General features: G+C 42.2%; 1 protein-coding gene across 1 annotated transcript in view; it reads right to left on the reverse strand.

The window, feature by feature from the left end:
* The window catches only part of TBX15 (T-box transcription factor 15), a 92,372-nt gene that overhangs the window by 8,539 nt on the left and 66,388 nt on the right, over window positions 1-17,445 (reverse strand). Inside the window, exons 6-7 of the mRNA XM_071761343.1 lie at window positions 16,013-16,077; window positions 8,316-8,413 (exon numbers count right to left, since the gene is read on the reverse strand). Of these exons, the coding sequence (XP_071617444.1) occupies window positions 8,316-8,413; window positions 16,013-16,077 (163 nt within the window). The remainder of the gene's footprint in view (window positions 1-8,315; window positions 8,414-16,012; window positions 16,078-17,445) is intronic.

The following is a 17,445-nucleotide window of genomic DNA, read 5'->3' on the forward strand; positions in this document are numbered from 1 at the left end:
CTGCTCTAGTCCTGCTTGATGCCTGCTTGTGTCCAGGCATCTAAATACCTGGTGTCACTCCTCTCCCAGATATCATGACAACTGCTAGTATAGCTGACAGTTCAAGGTCTCTCTTTCCATTCCTAGTTTTTCAAAAATCCAGCCTTCAGAAGAACTGAAAGATTCTTCATCATGTCCTCCTTGTGCCACCACTACCTTTCTGAGTTCCTTCTTCACCACCTTGGAAAACTAAACAGCTTTGATGCCTCCTCCTTGTCTTCTCACCAGTCAAGGGCAGGGACACCTGATTTGTGACATACCGGACTCTATCTCCATTCTTTCCAGATTCTAGGAATGAAAACTTGCCTTTCTCATAGGAATGACACCCATTTCTGCTTTCATGGAGGGTAGCTGCCTGTTTTCTCTCTAGAGCCCTTGGCCAATTCTCAAACTATGAATCCACTGGTAAAATCTTTAAAAGGCCCAAATGAGACCTGAAATCCACCCCATGCCAAGTTTCTGGGTTCACAGGGAAACATAAAGATTGCTCTGTAGTGCTTTGAGATATAACTCACAGAGCCCAAAAAGGGTGGTTATGGCAACAGATTTAAGGGGGGAAGAATGTACTGCATGGTACAAAAGTGAGAAATAAAATAAAATGTAAGGTTAGTAAATTAAAGGGAAGAATCTTTTTTATAAGTTTGCCTCAAATTATGAGAATCACTGGAATTAATGGTACACCTAGAACAACTCAGAATAACAATTCCCTTTAGCTCTTGCAGATTTCTGCAAAAAACTGAACAGTCTGAAAGTTAGAGGTAAAACTTGCCTCAGTCATCCTCCAAGAAAAAATATTTTCAAGATTTAATAGTTAAAAAACAACCCTTTTTTCTAACATGGACAAAAGGTATAATTCAGTGCAACTGATTTCCATTCTTATCTATATCCAGAGCACCACAAGTGCTTTCCCTAAAGTAAGAGACAACATGCCCTAGCCAGTTCCCCTAGATTGTCTTCAATACAAGGGTTTCTCCTGCTCATATAAACACATAAAATTCTTGGGCCAACACCACACTGTCTCAGGAGAAGGCCTATTGGACATGACTTTCTGCCCTGTAGGCAGCTGTAATGCAGGGTACAAAACACTTCTGTGAGATGCACATCAGCTCCTACAGAAATGCCTCATTTCCCTTCTTCAAGTACAGACAGATAAAATCAATTCAGGTTTGGAAGATGATGAGCTCCTTACTATATTGGAGAAATTTGCTCATCACTGATAATTATGCATTGTACTGAGATATTAATTCACAACCATCAGCTGGGCACAGACATTCATGAAGGGATCTTGTAATGAAAACTAGTCCAGGAGATGATGATAAGTGATAAAAAGACGTAGAAAAGGTCTCCCTGTGGCACAAATCCTTCAGAAAGTAACAAGAGAAACCACTGCAACTTTGCAGCTGAGATTAACTGAAAATGTGGTGATTTCTTTGGGGGTGACAAAAGCAAACTGAACTGCAAACCCATTCTGCTATTCCTGACGGAGACTGCTTTGAGCCAGCACAGGACCTGGAAGCTCCAGCATATTAAGTGATAGAAAAATACAACAAACAAACATGAAACTCCAGAGGTACTGTGGTTCAAAATTTCTGAAGTGAGGAAAAATGTCTCGCCATTGTGGGAAGCTCAAAGCACACACCACTAATGACAAAATAATGTTCTGCTCTGAGGAACTTTTGCAAATCTTCAATGTATAATCATTGCCTTCGATTCTTTCATATGAAACCTGATCACCATCCATGAGATAACAGATACATGGGCTTTGGTAATTAGACTTTAGAGTAAACACCTTCTTGGAGTAAAAGAGTGCTTCAGGCTCCTTTCAGTTCATAAGAGAGGGGCACAGACTTTGACTTTCAGACCTTCGTGTCACATCTGGAAGGGTATTTTAGCTTTTCACTATGAAAGATGAGACCTTGAAGCACCAGAAGTGCTCCTTCCCTAAAGAAAACCTGTGCAGCTCAAGCAAGAAGAAGCTGGAACAGCTTGTTCTCTGTTGCTTCGTTTAGATGAGGCAATCTACTAGCCATTTGAGGTATGCAGCAGAAAGCAGCTCTTGATCCCAATAACCCTGGCAACAACTGCTCTGTTTCCAATCTTCTCTTCAAGGTCAGGCAAATCAAGAACATAATTGAGACCAAACCCAGATATCTGACCTCTGCCAATAGCCTAGACTGTTCACAATTGATTTTGAAAGGGAAGCGGCATCCAGATTCTCCTGGTGGCACTGATGGCTGAGAGGACTGAAGGCTGCTGTCTGAAGGCAAGTGGCCAAGCAGATGTATTCATAGGTTGTTCAGTTTCCTTTTACATCAGCAGGTCTGCTTTTTTGGAGATGCTATTTTGGGGATCTGGGATCTCAAATAAAGCCAAAAGGATCTTAACAGTTATTTTCTTCTTTCTGCCTCAAGGTGCCTCTGGTGTCTTCAGATGAAGTTTTGCAGGGCTTCATCTTCTCTCCACTTGTCTCTAATATGAATCTATGCATTCAATCAGGGCACCATTCAGAGCACCACACACTTGACATGGAGGCAAGTGTACCAAAGAAGGAATTACTAACAAAAAGTACAGACAAACTTCAGCAAGACAGAGGTGATGCCTGCCCAAAAAGGGTAATACTTACCGACAAGAAAGCTGGAAAACCAGAAACATTTCAACTCAGGGTGTGTGTCTCCCATCTGCTGATACATCAAGCAACTTTAAGGTCTGTCTGGACTCATTGCTACTACAAGAAAACATTGTTCCTTTCAAGCAGTAAATGAGCAGACTGAATCTCTTCCACACAGAGGAGAGGAGCCTTTTGTGCATATCTTTGCTGACACAAGACTGCAGTGTTATACTTTTCGCTCCTCAGCAGACACCATACTCGATTGCCAGTTTGCACATGCTTGCTGCTGTAGAGATAGAAGCATTTTTTCTGCTACCAGAGACACTTGCTGATAGCAGAGACAACAACAGACATCTTACCAGAAAGAGCACACCCCTCTTCGCCTCCTGTACTGTTTTAGACAAACACTGAGTTTTTGATGCCAATCTCAACAAGCATCAATGAAGACTCTATGGAATGGTCTCTCTACATCAGGTACCCAGAGCAACATCAATGCATATGCTTAAGGTGATGGAAAATGAGTTGAATCTACTGAAAGCAACTGATAAGAGTCCCCAGCAAAGGCCCTTATTAAAGCAAAGAAACCCAATTTGAAAGAAAAGCTGCCTTGAGAACCCACCAGTCAAAACTGTTTGATTCTTGCAGATTTGGTGTGCATGTATCAAAATTTAAAAATGGTTAAGTAAAAATGTATGTGATGCAAACCTGCCAAAATACCACATCATGTGGCTCTCATACTGGTCCTTGATATTCTGCTTAGGAGTCAATTCTTTTTACCCTTCAGCTGCCACGGTACCTTTGATTTTACTTCTTGCATAAATCATCGGTGTTTATAGGAAGGATCAGATACCTATCTGTGTTCCAACATTGTCACAGTGCCTTTCTGCTCTCTATGTTCTGGTAAAACTTACAGCCACTGACAGCAACCTGTTCATCTCAATGTCCTGTGGGACACTGTATCACACAGGAGTCAGCAATGGCCCTTTTTAGTCTGAGAAAGTAACACAATCCAGAGTTACTGGAACTTTCATTTTCTTACCACCACCCTACTTTTTTTTTTTTTTATGTTCCCTGTTAAAATCAAGAAACTAAGCTACATATTTTAAATAATGAGAATCTGGAAGAGGTTCAATCTAAGTTTCAAAAATATACTCCAATTAAAGACTTTAATAGATTCTTGGCTTTCCCCACATCTCACTGCCATGTGCATCCAATAATTCCAAGCCCCCCTTTTTCCCTAATAATCACTAGACTGCAAAGCTGGTGACATCATTCTCCTGAAGGTCAGCCTCTCCTGGACTGATGCTTTCTGAATATTTTTTAAAGAGTTTTTGTTCAATAGGACTTTTCTTTTTTTCAAACTGGCTGCAGATCTGCCATGATTGTGTGGTGCTTGCCCTTTTAAAGCTGAAATGATTTTTTGTATTCTGTGTTCCAAAAACCAGGCTTTATATTCAGGTCAGAGATTTCACTGACAGAAATGACATTTTCTTCTGCTTGGGAGGGCAATTTGGTGACCACTAAGGTCACAGACCTGTAGGGACTTACTGATGAACTTTACTCCACCAGCGACATGTGCAAATGAAGCTGATGGACTAACAGAGTCAGCCACACCAGACCGGCTGTGATATCAGGCACTCCAGTTTGTGTAGCAGCTGAAACCTATCATTATGTAGATTAGAAAGTTATTTAATCCCTGTATGAAACAGCTGCATCCAGTGTGCTGAGTATCAATTTGGTATGTCACTGTGGCCCTTGATCATTGTACAGCTTGGGCCAAACAAATAAGCAAAGCACTGGGATACATGTTGAATGGGAGAAATGTGGAAAAAATTATAATACCTTTAGATAAGTGTATCATGTGGATGCATCTGGAATAGTCTGAACAGGCTTGTTATTAAACAAATTATTAAGGACCTGGAAAACTTTCCACTTGAAGAGAAAATAAATGACTGGCACTGTTCAGTGGGAGAAACACAGAAGAGGGACATAAAAACCTGCAAAAAAATAATTATATTAAGAAGATAGATGAGGGGGAACTCCTGTTCTCCTTATCCCGGAACATCTCACAGAAAGAGAATTTTCACTTAGAGCAGTGAAATCAAATCCACCATAATGAAGCATGTTCCAACAGTTGTGTCACAAAACCATGGAATTTACAGTCAGAAGAACCTATTGACAGTGAATGATACAAAGCTACCATGCATTCTTCTCTCTGCAAGATCATATGGACTGTAAAGATTCAGTACCTCATCTTTTTGATTAACCTGCAAACTGAGCTTCTATTCTTAGGCATCTTCTCCAAAAAAATCAATCTACTTTTTTTTTCCTTGAATCTTCTTCAGTCTATTTCTAGCCTTTAAAAATACATACAGTAGCAGACTATATTGTAGGCTCAGTTTACAGCTAGGAAATTGTCTCTGCACTATTTACCACTTTTTTTTTTTTCCCCTATACTAGAGACTGCATGTCCTTTTTTATCACAATATAACATACACTGTCCCTTGTATGTGCATTGGCTTATCCACTGGCACCTCCAAGTTCTTGTCAGTACCAACAGTTTCCATCACACTTGGTGAATATTATGTCCTATGTTTTGTTCCTGGACATATGATATTGCATCTGGCTGAACTAAAAGCCACAATTTGTTTGGATGCATACAGGTTACCAAGCAATCTCTACTGCCCTTCATACCTTTGCCCCCATCATTACTGACCACTTTGCAGTCTGAATGAGATCTGTGCCTTCTAGCAGCTGCAGTGTTTCTTTTAGACCTGGACACATTATTACTGGAACCAGTCTCTGTAAAGCAACACTGGGACTGTTCCTACTGAATGGTGTTTTCACATATATCACATCAGCTTTGAGATCAGTCAGCTACTCCTTTCCTAATACATGCAAAATACTAACTTTTCCAAGCTCACACGTGGCAATAAGTTAAATGCTCTACAAAAATACATCACACCTATGGAGTTATTTCCATCAGTCAAATCTCTGACTTAACAAATTAATTCAGTTGGACTTGTCTGACAAATCTGTTTTGGAAAAGGCAGGTAACACTTTTATTTCATTAAAAAATTAGAAAGTGGCAAAAGAAGAGCTAAGAATCCATACCAACCCATAGCAGACAAAAATCCATCTGGAAAGCACCTAAGGCACCATATTCACACTGCTGAAGTCTCAAGATTCTGCTCCAGAAAGCATAATTTTTTCTACCACAATAAGGGGGACTCACTTCTAGAAAACCAAGGCTGAATTCCACAGTTCCTACAGGACATCTGTTTCAGCACTTCAGTAGTCTTCATATAATTGCTTTTTTCCTATCTAGCACAGACAGCATCTTCAGTACTATTATGTACTCTTTCTCCCCTTACCAGGCTGAACAACCACAACTTGGTCCTCATCAATGATATTTCTTCCTAGGTATGTTGTCCCTTTTGTAGCTCTCACCTTGTCTCTCTGCAGTTTGCAGTCCTCTTAAGCTTCAGTGTACCCATCTAGTCCCAAAAGGCTCTGGCAGCCCCAGTGAGGTATCCTGACTAACAGTTCAAGGAATAAAATGGAGGCTTGCAATTCCTAAAATGTTTATTCAGAAATGCCACATACTCACCCAGCTTTGGAGATAGCGGCATAATGAAGAATTAAAATGTCTGTTTATTAAAATAATACCCTGAACATTTCCAATACATAAAGATCCAGAGTATCAGATAATACCACACAGCTCAGAGCACTGAAGCTTCAGCTGGGAGAGAGGAGTAGAGTCCCAGGAGAGTCTCTTACATTAAAACTGGCTAAGGCTCAGAGCATCTGAGATACAATAGGTTATGCTGAAGCCAGCTCTTAAACAGCAGTGAGCTACTCATCTGTCACACAGTTCATGTGCTTGAAAGAAAGGAAAGAGAGATTTGGGCACTTTATGTTCTGGTTGTCTTAGGTTTGGAGGGAAGAATCACGTATAGTTTTAAGCCACCTCAGCACTTCTTGCTCTTTCTGCCAGCAATTCCCACATCTCCAGACCAGTGTATTTGTGCTGGCCCCTGGGGCCTTTCCCAGCAGACATAAATAAATAGTTTATGTTTGCACCTTGGCTTTGTACCTATCTCTGCTGGGTCAGCTTGCTACAGCAACTACTGCAGAAGTGAGTATTATGGTGGAGGGAATATTTCTGATTTACTATCTTGAGGCTGTTGTGAATGGCTAAATGTAGAGCTCAAGAACACTGTTTTGTAGTGAGCACTAAGTTTTGAGACTGACCTGTGGATACAACTTTATTAAAGGGCCATCCTAAACCTAGTGGTCTGTGGTATGATGGTGGTGGTCTGCACAGAGCTGGCTGGTCACAAGGTACTGGCTTGCTTCCTGGTTTTTCAGCTGCCAAACTATATTAAAACAAGCTAAAAATACATTAAATATTTTCCTTTGCTAATATTACCTTACCATGTAAGCAATAGCTGGACTTGCCACTAGGATGTTATGTGATAACCAATGGGAGGGGAGGGGAGGCGTGTGAGCCAGAATAGGGGGTCAGACAGAGGAGGAAGGCTGCTTCAGCAACCCTGAGAGGGAGGAGAGGCTGTAATGTTTCTATTTAGGTGGCTGATGAAAACACTTCTGAATCCCTGTTTTAACTCATCTCTGACTGCACACCTTACTGCAAGCGTTCCTTGACACAAGCCCCTGAACTTGTGCAAAATTTCTCCTGCACTGCACTGCTGCTGTCCTCCCTCTAGAGCAGACCACACTGTCCCCAGATGTATTTGAGGTCCAGAGAGAAATTTTTGGGTGATTTCAAGCTCAGATATGAGAGGCTGGGGAATCTGCCACACAGGGCATGCTTTCAGTTTTGATTGTTTAATTTCACAGGTATAACATTTGAACATGGCTTTGTGTGATTTCTTTCACTTATACTGGAATAAAAGAAGTACCCTAGTACCTAGTACCTCTAGGTACTAGTACCTCTCTTCCCAGTGACCACTGTGGTTTTAACTAGAAATAGCTGCAATGAAAAAAAAAAAAAGTAACACAGTCTGAAACCAGAGATAAAACCCCTACTTAACAAGTGAGAGATGTAAAGGGCAGATGCTATGAGAGAACACAGCATAAAGAAGCACAAAACACTTGCCCTACCCAATAATTCTTCCCAGCTTTGTGCTAACAAACTTTCTCCAGCAAGGCCATCAGGTTTTGTAAATGAGCCAGCATGATCCTGGAGGGAGGCACATTTCTGGTCTCCTAAATCTTCCAGAGTACACAGGTGCCTTTCACTTGTACTGCCACACAAATGCCAAATTCTAACTGTAAATAGAGAACATCTCTGATGTGCTGGAGTGTTTCCTTGGTCCCTCTGTGCTCTCTGCACACTTAACTCATGTTGTGTCCTTGGCCTGGTTCTCCCAACCCTTCACTCCTTCCTGGTTCTTCTCCTAGCTCTCAGCTGCACCAGGAACACCAGGGGGATGAAGTGGTTGCACTGCACTTCACAAGGCAAGGCCTATCCACCATTTCCATCTCCCCTTTCTGCTCAGTGTCCTTCAACAGCAGTCAAGAGCTCAACAAGGTGCAGGGACTTGTCCCCTGACCCTCCAACCCAGCCACCAGACACACAGCTGAGTGCACTGCTGCTCATAGACCCTTTTCTCCTCCTCTTTCGTGGCCTTCGTACACTCACCCTGCTGCTTCTGCATAGTAGTGAAGTCTTCAAAAGTGAGAGTGCGCACAGGGGGCCTCCAGAAGGCATAGGTCTCCATAATGGCCTCCAGCCCTGTCCTGTGAAATGAAAATAAAACAAGAGAGGAATGTCAGTCAGCTGGCAAGGGTATTAGTGCTGGGGAAAGAGGGCTCTGAACTCCCTTGACAGGCTGCCAGCGACCACCAAAATGTCACCTTGGCATCTGTGAATTCCTCAAGCGGGCCTTCCTGCACAGGTGCTAGCCACTGGAGTAAAATGACATTTCCACAGCCCAGAATTCAGAAGCTCCTAACAGCCTTCCAGCACCCCTCTCTTTTTTTAACAAGGATCCCAATGTCTCTGTCTATTCTCCAGGGGACACAGGGGCTGCCCCGGGAAGTGGTGGATTCTCCGTCCCTGGAGATATTTAAAAAGAGACTGGATGTGGCACTCAGTGCCATGGGCTGGTAACTGCAGCGGCAGTGGATCAAGGGTTGGACTTGATGATCTCTGAGGTCCCTTCCAACCCAGCCAGTTCTATGATTCTATGTTTCTCAGCTCCTCGAGGCATTCTTTATCATAGAGCAGGCTTTACACACTTTGTGGATACAAGGTGTGATGCAAATAAGGGAGGTCTGGGATTCAGCCTTCAGAGTCAGAAGGATTTTATGAATTGCCTTTCTCTGCCTCCTCTAGTTCTAGACATTGCTTTGGAGTGCTATGGGAAGCCATCCAAAATGGAATCTCCTTGGTTTTGGACTTCAACGAGAATTGCAGAAGAGGTATTTTATAAAAGATCAGTGGCATCTCTGATTTGGGCTCTTAACTCACCAAAGGAGTAGTGACACAAGTAACAAGCAGTGACTGTACCAAAGAGAAAAAGCCAAAAATCAAGTGGGAACTTTTCCTCTTGAAGGGCAGGGGTCTCAGATTGGTTCTTATTTTCACCACAAAATGGTAGAGCTCTTCTGAATGTGTATAACTACAGAGGCTTAGTGAGGACAGAGGTGCATTGTCAGGGAAGGACCCTCATGCTCTTTATCAGACAATCCCCTGGAGTTTCTTCCCAGGAAAGGCTGTCCCACGTGGAAGCAGCACATTACTGTGTTGCCCATTCCTTGCCTTCCCCTGCCTGTTTTCCAGCAGTAGGTTATAGCCCTCACACTGACTGAACACGACTACAGATGCTTCGTCAAATGTGAGAACATATCCCCTTTCAATGCAAAAGGCTCTAACATCCCCAGAGCCTCTCGTCAGATGTTGAGCTGATACTGGAGCTGCCTTTTGCTTCTGAAAATGTCTTTCTGCACGTGCCTTCACTCACTCAGTTAACTTTCCAAAGTCTCCCCGGAAGCTCGGATGCTTTAAATACACTGGAGTTGGCAAACCAAACTCTATATTTTAAGAGAAGGTTTAGAAGAGAGGTTGTTGCATGGTGTTTATTAGCTGCTAAGCTGTTAGAAGTAGAAACAGAAGACATCTCTGCATAGCAGTCTCACACTAGTGCTGAGCACATTGCAACAAAACTATTTGGTTAATACACTGGCCTTTGCCAGCTCATGGAGCTCAGAGACAAGGCAGCACAGAATGTGAACCCATCTGCTAAGCTGGGCTCTGTGTGCAAAAGCAACTTTTTGACCACTGGATCCACCCCCAGGATTTCATCTACTATCTATATGAGAAAGTCAGACATGTTCAGACTCCATCTGCTTCTCAACACATGCATCCAGGTGCTTTTTTGTAGCACCATAAATGATCCCCAGCCCAAAAACTGAGGGAGTACTTTCTGCTGCCATAATATACCCAGCAGGCACAAAATGCCCTGAGCAAATCACAATGCAACAAGACCTACTGTTGAGAGGATTTGTCTTGATTAAACCAAGTAATACATCCAGACACACAGACTGAAAGTTCCAGCTGTGCTAATCCAGCTGCTCCGTGTCTGCCACCAGGATTTGGTGGGGAAGTAGGTAGGCCAGCTTACTAAAACCCACGTTCTCACAGTCCAGCTCAGTCATTAAATCCCCTTGCACATAACCCCACTCTTCACCAGCACATGACTTCTAGCTGTGCTCTCAGGACTCCCTTCCAGTAAAATCCAACCCCTAACAGGAGGTGGCTCAAGAAAACAGTAAAGGCAGCTTAAAGTTATTACCCCTGCCTCTGCCTGGAGCCAGCATCAGCTCAGCTTGCTCACAGTTCAAAGTTTCTACTTTTCTGTCTACCACTTCCCTTTGTAACAATACAGTTCTTGCAAGTACCATATAAATTTGAACTTCTAAAGGAACAGGAAAGAAGAAAATAGTCAGGAGATAACAAAAATATGAAATAAAAGAGCAAATCAGGAACAATATCCTGCTTTCAGGAGCTGGACCCCACTGTGCCTTTGAGCGCACAGAGGGTAAATGGCAGCAATGAGTGCAGCCTGCCCCTTATGTCCATGAAAGGAGGAATGCCATGCCCCTGGAGAAGCATGTCTTGAACAGTCCTTTTACTCAGCTCCTGTCACTCTCCCCTTTTCACACAACCACTGCTGACAGCAACGCTGGCTTCACCAGACTCACAGATTGCCATGTAATGCTCTGGGTAGCACTGCAGACACAGGTACCTGAAGAATAGAAGTCAAACTCCACAGCTGGCTTAAAGCCACCTCTTTCATCTTTTTTTCTCTTCCTGCCCCAAATGTCCTGTCCTTTACTCTCCCAGAGGTGTGCACATGTTAAACATGCATTACAAAACACACTTCCTGAGAATGTGTGTGACAGAGTTCAGTTACGTCCAGTTCTCTTACACAAAAATTTAGGTCCCTGTATACCAGATCATTTTTCTCCCCTGCTTTGTGCTGTTGTGATTTTTTTTTTAAATCTTTGGGAAGGAAAAAAAAAATGTTGTGGGTGTTTCTGAAACAGCGCCTAAGCAGAACACATCCTTACTGAACTTCCAGATTCCACACATCAGACAAGATCCACAAGACAGCAGCCTCTTGTGTTAACCTGTTAGGCAAATACAACCTTATGTGTCAAGTATTTCAGAAAAATAATGTGCAGGCACAAAAAAACACTGTTGCATGACTGATTTCACAGCTTTATCCCTAATCTTTCAAAATTTTTTTTCTTATTTTTGTAAAGAAATGGTGGGATAAGGGGTGGGAATCTAGCAGCTCTGTCACTGTCAACTCTAACATCCCCTCTATCCCAGAGCATCATCATTTATGTCATCAATGTGGCACCAAGATATCCAGAGTCACATCACAGACCTCCACCACAGGACAGAAAGGTAATGTTCTCCTAGTTAGCAGAAATATTGGAGTGCTATTGTGTGTGTGTTCCAGCCTCTTGGAGGGAAAACAAACCCCACCTGGCCAAGGAAGAGACATTTTGGGACAGAAATAAGTGCTGACAAAAAAAGAATTGTTGTCAGCATTTCCAAAATTTCAGCAACTTCCTCTGAGGTTTGGTAATAGCTGCTGGTACCAAGTGTGCTGAACATTATCCATGTGGCATCCACTGTCTCTTCCGAAGAGCTGCACTGAAAAATTTACTTCAAACTGTCAATCAGGCCATAAACTCTCCCTTCTCACACTATCTTTATGAAGGACAAAAAAAACCAACCTATCAGAGAGGACTCACTGCCAGCTTTATTTTAATAAGGTCAGTCCTTTAAAAGGTATCCAAAATTCGCTCTCTCTTTTTCATTCATTTTTTTATTTTTAGTGCTATAAAGTTTTAATAATAGGCAATAAATGAAACAGTTCCATTGTCTGAAAAATGAAAAAAGATGTATGAGCTATCTGTGCACCTCCATAATCCATCCCATATGGCCGACCTTGCCATTCCTGCTGCACTCAGGATTCAGGTCATCGTTTCATTGTTCACTGGGGAAGCCAAACTATTGGCTCCAAGCACCCTTCTGGCTCTCTTACCCTACACAAAAGCTCAAAGACTGTTTCCAACACAAACAACTGTTATCCACCTCAGCTGCCCACATCTGAAAATGCTGTTGCTTGCCTTCATCTTAGTTTGTTTTATTCCCACACCCTGCTGGGTTTCCTGATGGTTGTCCCTTCTGTCTTCCTCCTAGATAAGGAGCTCCCACAAGCATCCCACTGTCAAATGAACTTTACTTGGTCTCCAAAAATAGGCTCTGTGTCATTAAACCTGCACCCTCACTGCCCAAACATTTGGCTAGCTGAGCCCCACATGATAAAAACTCTGGTTCTCAATCTCTTGAAGTTTGGGGAAGCAACCAAGTAATACCTGCCTTTTGTGTACATTACACAGGTATCCTTTCATCTCCAGGACCAGTTCTCTTGTTTTACTTCTACAGATGCATCATGTGCTTTTACAGATAAAGGAAAGAGGGATCAAAAATCACATAGAGGGAATCTCTAAGAATCAGGAATTAAGACTCATCCTTCTAACAGAAGCTAACTCCCTAAGCTATCAAGGCTATTGGTGACACTGCTGAACACCATTAATTAACATGGTTTGAGCTCTCAAAGACTGCAAAACAATGTCCAGCTGCTGAGCTGCTTGCATCCTTCCAGCTGAAATACCTCACTATCCTTCTCCCAGCACAAAGACTGAGGCAGTAAGTGGTGAAGGGAGACCACCATGCACACAAGGTGGAGATGCAAGAAGGGAATCATGAAAAGATCATGAAAAGATCATGGATCATGATCGTGATCATGGATCATGAAAAGGGATCCATGAAAAGATCACTCCCCCAGATCTGTAGAAGGCAGCTACATAATGATGAGGTGTCCCAGAGCAGCACGTTTTCAGCAGTCTCTTGTACCAGTGAAGGGAGACCACAGTCATAGGGAACCATATGGGAAGGCTGTGAGCTGATGGAAGTAGAAGATAATTTCTGCAGCTTGCAACAACAGTGAAACAATATTGGAATAAGAACTAAGAGAAGGAAAAACATCACTCTCCATTTTATGAAAAAACTCCACCCAAAGCAGAAAGGAAATGTCCTACAAATTAAGTGGCCTACGAGATCCTCATCTCACACCATTTTTCCATTGTTTTTTTGGATTTTTTCTCCACCAGTTACTGGCAAAGTCTAGCCATGGGTCCAATTCTGTATTCTAATGCTGCTTGGAATATGAAAACCTAGAGCAGCCTCAGATATTCTGTGGTTCCTGATGATGCCATGTTTTTTTTTCTTTAAGCCCTTGAAGAGAAAATCTCTTGGACATATACCACACTTGCCTGCTTCACAAATAGTTTCTTTTCAAATTACCCTGTTTCTGCTTCAAAGAAGGCCTACATTTTCAGTGCAATGTTCTCCACCTACAGCCTGGTACACTGTAGCTGAACAAAGTGGCGACGATGTGGGAAGCCACAGAGCATCATGACCCCCACTCAGGTTGACCACCAATCCTGAGGAGATTTTAAAGTCACAAAGGGAGAAGGCCAGCACAGTTAAGAAAATGTCCCATTTGGAGAGTCCTTTCCACACATACTTTGGATCTTAATGCTTTTCCCCCTCCCACGTGTTTATCTATGTACATGTCCTCTCTAAAGAGAGCAGCTGAGACTTAAAGTGTCCTCTGCTAGCTGACAACAGCAACACAACCTTAGCCAGACCACTGCTTGTGAGGCAGGCGCCTGACTGCTATATATGCTTGCAAATACCTTCGCCTGTTTTTTCTTCCTAAAGCCTCAGGCTGCTCTCTTTGATGTGTAATACCTTAAAGATTTTAATTCCTCTTTACATCAGCAGAGAGCCTTACTGAGCCCTCCCCACAGCTGCAGTCGTGTAGCAATTTCCTGCTCTTTCTTAAATCAATGAGCTACAAAGATCAGTAATTCCCAACCTTTTTAGGAAACTGTCCAGATTCACTGGGCTAGGACCTTATTAATGCCTTCCATGTTAATCTAGCCCACCATGTACCTGGAAGTGCATCAATCCCTCTTCTAAGCCCAACCTCCACCGCAGCTGCACCTTTGCACACAGGGAAGGCCTCATACCCGGGGCAGATACAGCTTTCCCCCCACAGGAGAGGAGAGCAGAAAAGAAGTCACATATGTCTCAAGGGTCAGAAATAATGCTCGCAGAGGAAATTAAATAAGGGCTGTATCATCTTTTTTTTGCATATCTATCACAAGATGAGACTAGAGGAGCTGAGCTACGAAGTCACTAGGTCAGTAGGACATCATCTTTGTGACCATGGAGAGCCCAGGCACTGGAAAGGGTGACAGGAAACATGGGGCAGGTGCCCGGTCACTGAACACTTCCCATCCAAACCCTGGGTAAGGCAATGGTCCTGGTGAACATACACAAGAGGAACACGCAAGTGAAAACTGAACTACAGTGCCCATGGGGACTGCAAATGAGGACTATGAACATGACTTTCACTCTGGTCTGCACACTCGGAGCCTCACTTTACAGCCCTAGGCTTCTTGTAATCAATTTAATGTTTAAAGCCTTTGTCACATTTACTTAAAGGAATTTAGATCTGAAATATTTAAATCTCCTGCAGACTCTGCTGGATTCGTGAGTGGCAGGAAAAGTTGAAATTTTTTATTTGGACTTTCTTACTATTTTTTGGTAATTCTGTAGTGTATTTTACTAATACAGAAGATTTTTTTAATTAAATTTCTGTTTTATCATTGTGCTGTTAAAATACAACATATTCTAAATAATTTTTAAGTTGTTCTACTTAATGTTTTCATTAAAAATACTGACAAAATGCAGCAACACAGTTAAAATGAAGCAATTTGACATCACTGGAGAAAAACTGAAATAATTTGAAACCTGAACATTTTTGCACCTTCATCTTGCAAACCTATCAGAAACTGGTTTTGGTTTTTTTTCCCTAATATAAGGCAAGCATTTGTTCTCCAAGTTATGGAATTTCCTGTGAAAATTAAAATTTAAAAATGCCCTTCAGCCAGCTCTACATAGAATAATGAACAAGCACAGTGTCTAGGTTCCCTGTCCTATAACTTTCATTATTTTGCAGTGTTATCTTGTGACCTATGTCTGTTTTACTATCTGTAATACCCCATTTTTGTCTTTGTTCTTTCTTTAGTAAAAAAGAAACATTTATTAAGAGACTCTACAGTATCTTAAAAAGTTTTTTTAAAAAGTTATTTTACCTAATTCTTTGGACACAGCAGTGTGAGCATAAATATATAAATTATTCCATAGGAAGAAGGAAAAAAACCTTAAAAACCACCAAAAAAAGCATACATACAAATGAAAACAGCCTTGAAGGTAGCAGTAACAGAAAAGGTGCTGAAGTAGCAGTGAACAGGAAATTAAACAGATGACAGCAAAAAAATAGTCACAGAAAAAGCTGTTGTCAAGTGGGAAAGCATTAAGCTGTCTTTACAGATATGTTGTTTAAGAATATCTAAAGCCCTCTGTCAAGGTGTGGGACTGCCGGATCCAGGCAGTGGTAGGAGCAGCACCGGAGGAGACTTCTGAAAAAAAAAAGGGGTTCAGTGTAGCTGGCTAACCTGGAAAGTATACTCTAAGGAACCCATCATTACACCCTGGATCTGTTCAGTCAAAGTAAAGCAGGCCTTCTACTTCCCCTAAGAATGAGATCACAGCAAACTTCTTCTGTAAAAACTTAATTAGGATCACAAAATGCCTTCCTTGACCTTAGACACAAGCCCTGTGCACGTGTCAAGGGAAGGAGGGAGCAGATGAAAGAGAAAACACAAAATAGCTCCTCTTACCTGTTTCTCCCAGAATCTCTGAAACCTTTAGCGAAGGGGTTTCTGTCAATTTTTAATCTGGTGATCTGCAAAGGATGAAGAAGAGAAACAGTTGATCTCTCCAATTATTTTTTTTTTTTCAACAAGTGAAAATTACTGATGTTAAAACACTCTTGTCCAAACCACCTGTACAATGATCTTTCACACTTATTTCCCTACGCTTACAGTGGACTTGCCCTTCATCTTTTTATGTTAAAGTCACTAAGATTATGTGCTTAGCAAATGAACAATTCCAGAGGCAGAAATCTGCCAGCATCAGGAAGTCTGGCACAGCACTGGGGCTGAGAAGCTCTTCCCAAAGAAAAGCACATCTTAGACCCAGGTGAAAAACCCCAGGAGCTATAACCCATCAACAGCTGTGTGTTTCAGGAATCAGGGGTAATACTCAGTTTGGGCTGGCATCTGGGTTATTCCAGCCTCAACACTCTAGATACACAAGTAGCTGCACACATTCATGGGCCTTCAAACAATGCCAAGGAGAAAGGGCCAAGCAACACATAGGCTATAGCTGTAGCCTTCAGAGATAGCAGCTGGCCATCTGGTCACTGGGAGAAGGTGCTGCTGTTCTGGTTAGCATCTGGGTGGCCCTTCAAGGGCTTTCTGGTCTAGAAAGCTTTTTTTTTTTTTTTCCTTTTCTGCTCTCTTCTTAAGAGGAAGACAAAAGCCAGAATGAGTGATTCTGGGGAATCTTCCTTCCTGCTTTATTTTCAGACATGAATTCCATGTTGGTAAATCTGGAAAATAATACTGGGATTTTGACCTTGCAGCCCATGGTATCATACTCCCGGTAAACTATTCCCCAACCTGGTGTGTCACAAAAGCTTCCCTTTACCACCCTTACCATATCTCAGACACCCTATCTCTGGATTGAAAAGAGAGTGAGATCTCCAGATCCTAGCAAATTTGGAGTGTTTTGCTCAAAGGGGACTAGTATAATACAGACTGATCGGAAGCTGATTTGCAGGTGGTTTGCTTCTGTCAGAACCCAGCCCTTACTCTGGATATTAACCTCAGATCTGGAATGCAGCTCCTATTTTTGCAGAAGCTTAATTTGTGAACTTAATTTCCGCTAGCCTGACTTTGCAGCTGTCCTGGGACTTGTGTGTACAGAGACAGATATGTTCTGTGGAGGATGGAATTACAGCAGAGGGAATCCCTGTGGTGGATTTGCTAACATTTTACAATTGTTTCCAGAGATGCTTCTCCCAGCAAGGCAAAGTTTTACAGTCACTGAAGGGCATGTAGGCAAATTCAGGGGATTTAAATTTATTTTTAATGAAAAGGTTTTCCCAACCCATCGGAATCTCCTTGTATTTTTTAAATTCACTCCCCCGATTGGAGTGGGGGGGGAAACACCCAAATGCTTGGAATTCAAAGAGACAGGAAGAAATTTC

The sequence above is a fragment of the Heliangelus exortis genome, chromosome 1 (assembly GCF_036169615.1).
Source record: "Heliangelus exortis chromosome 1, bHelExo1.hap1, whole genome shotgun sequence".
In the NCBI taxonomy this organism is placed as follows: Eukaryota; Metazoa; Chordata; class Aves; order Apodiformes; family Trochilidae; genus Heliangelus; species Heliangelus exortis.